The sequence below is a fragment of the Lactuca serriola genome, chromosome 9, assembly GCF_051521515.1.
Source record: "Lactuca serriola cultivar US96UC23 chromosome 9, Lser_US96UC23_V15, whole genome shotgun sequence".
NCBI classification, from domain to species: Eukaryota; Viridiplantae; Streptophyta; class Magnoliopsida; order Asterales; family Asteraceae; genus Lactuca; species Lactuca serriola.
In genome coordinates this window covers 144,856,820-144,858,947 of record NC_136416.1, presented here as the reverse complement: position 1 = coordinate 144,858,947, position 2,128 = coordinate 144,856,820, and the positions used below count along the sequence as shown (strand labels likewise).

The following is a 2,128-nucleotide window of genomic DNA, read 5'->3' as shown; positions in this document are numbered from 1 at the left end:
ATACTTGAAGATGTCAAAGAGAAATGACAGATATACCCTTGTATTTCGCAACTTCCCCAAGATGACACATCACAATAAGACTCCAATGATAGCTGTCAAACAACAGAAATAATTGTCAACTGTTCAAATGAAATGTATAGAAAGCAAACTGTTTTCCAACTTACTTGTAAATTACAGGAATAAAGACAAAGTCTTTCTCAAAAAGATTATCTTTTCGTGTCCACTTTCTTACGTGTTGAAAAGCTGTTTTCCCTTCAAGGGCATCTAGAGGTTCTTTTTCTGGGTCAGCTAGCTTCCGGAAGAAAAAAACTATTGAAAAAATGAAACCTCTGTCTCTCTTCAGGCCTGATTTTGTTCTTCAAGTATCTATCATCAGTTAGAAAGTTAGAATAAAATTTCATATGTAATGACTTCTAGTCTGATGTACATTTAAGTTTTTATATTTGTAAAATGGATTGTTATGAAAGTAATTCATTTCATCAAATAAGTAAGGTAAACATACTTGACATAAAAGTCAATGATAGTGTCATTGACAAACTTTTTTTTTGCATTTTTAGACATACTTGACATCAAATAAGTAAGGTAAAAATATGCACTCAACTTTTAGGATAAACTATATGTAATTAGATTTACCATATATAATCAACTGTCCCCATAAATCTGGAGTGAAAAGATGTTGCTAAGGGTTCTCCATATTCATCTCTTGTCAAACGTGTCGCCTGAAAAAAAAATCATAACCAACTCATATAGAAATTGTAAATTACATAATTACACTGAAGCACAAACAAAATTTAAAAAGATAAAAAGGAAATTAGAGAAAATAATAAACTTACAGGAACTCCATGATATGCACTTTTGAGTTTTAGTTTGTGTTTAAGGTAAGTTGAGTGTTTTGTTCCTGTTGCTAACCTTATTTCTTCTTTATTCCACCTTTTTAAAAAAGGACTCATGTAAATGGGACAAATACTACAAAATGCAATTTCTTATATATGTGCAAAAGACGTAAATGTCCTTGTTCTCATTATCAAAAATAGCTGGACAGTGAAGAAGCTTTCTAAGGCAATTTTCGATGAGGGGAAAGGGAGGGCATTTACGTCTTTTGCACAGATAAGAGGTGAAAAAATAATTGGATTAACAGACCTAGAAGAATAATAATTACTATGACACTGAAATGTTGGGTAATGTAATGGACAATTCTGCCCACATATTTTTTTGCGTTCATGGTGTTGGATGTGTAACTGAGAAGAAAAATTAAATAAATCAATAAACATAAAATATTAAACATTGATATTCATCATAGATTCATAGTAAATAAAACTCTGCATCTATTAAAAAAAAAAAAAAAAAAAAAAAAAAAAAAAAAAAAAAAAAAAACAACTCTGATGAAGCTATGAACTGATACATTGCACTCTGAAAAAAAATATGAATAGATGAGGACACACAAATGTTTAAGTGAAATAAAATATAGATTGGTTAAATTCTTTATAATATATATTTAAATACAATGTATAGGTTTAACTCTACTTTATACATACTATTAAAAAAACAATATAATCATATTTAATTTAATACCTGAGGCATACTATTAAAATCTCCACCAAGTATAATTGGTATATTGCCCCATGTCTCCAAAAGTCTATGAGCCTTTGCAAGAAATAATCGTACCTTATTGGTAAAAAAAAAGTCAAATGTGTCAAAATTTGCTCAAACTGTATGATTATGTTAAACAATACACTTTTTTAATCATTTTTATAATAATAATAATAATAATAATTTTGTTAAGTACCTAACCGAGCTTAATATCCCCACGACTTGGGTTAAAAAGCACATGTATATTTCCAACCAATATGCTTCGATGTGTCCTATAAATATGCAAAATAATTAAATTATGCAAAAAAAAAAAACATTTAGGCTTAAAGAACAAAAACTAGTAAGTAGTAACTGATAACTTACTTTAGATTTTCAGTGTCATCAACATGTGTTTGACACCCATGCATCTGTGTGTTTTTAGAGGGTAGAAGAAATAAGATTAGAACAAATATGAAACACTCAAGACTCAATAGGAGGGTATTTATGTCTTTTCTACACATATAAAGATCAAGTGTGAGTCTCTATCAGTCTATCCACC

The 2,128-nt window shown here is 29.1% G+C and overlaps 1 protein-coding gene across 3 annotated transcripts; it reads right to left on the bottom strand.

The window, feature by feature from the left end:
• Nucleotides 1-608: 608 nt before the first annotated feature.
• LOC145074548 (carbon catabolite repressor protein 4 homolog 5-like) lies at nucleotides 609-1,999 on the bottom strand. Of its 3 annotated transcripts, XM_079020902.1 has the most exons (5): nucleotides 1,954-1,999; nucleotides 1,787-1,862; nucleotides 1,573-1,665; nucleotides 834-930; nucleotides 609-719 (listed from the first exon to the last, which is right to left on the bottom strand). In XM_079020902.1, the coding sequence occupies exons 2-5, from the start codon at nucleotides 1,828-1,830 to the stop codon at nucleotides 630-632; spliced, it is 324 nt and encodes a 107-aa protein (XP_078877028.1). In that variant the 5' UTR covers nucleotides 1,831-1,862; nucleotides 1,954-1,999; the 3' UTR covers nucleotides 609-629. The 3 variants fall into 3 exon arrangements, 1 of the variants encoding a protein (XP_078877028.1); XR_013691903.1 differs by lacking the exons at nucleotides 609-719; nucleotides 834-930 and adding an exon at nucleotides 1,367-1,410; XR_013691902.1 differs by lacking the exons at nucleotides 1,573-1,665; nucleotides 1,787-1,862; nucleotides 1,954-1,999 and adding an exon at nucleotides 1,141-1,242.
• Between the last annotated feature and the right edge of the window lie 129 nt (nucleotides 2,000-2,128).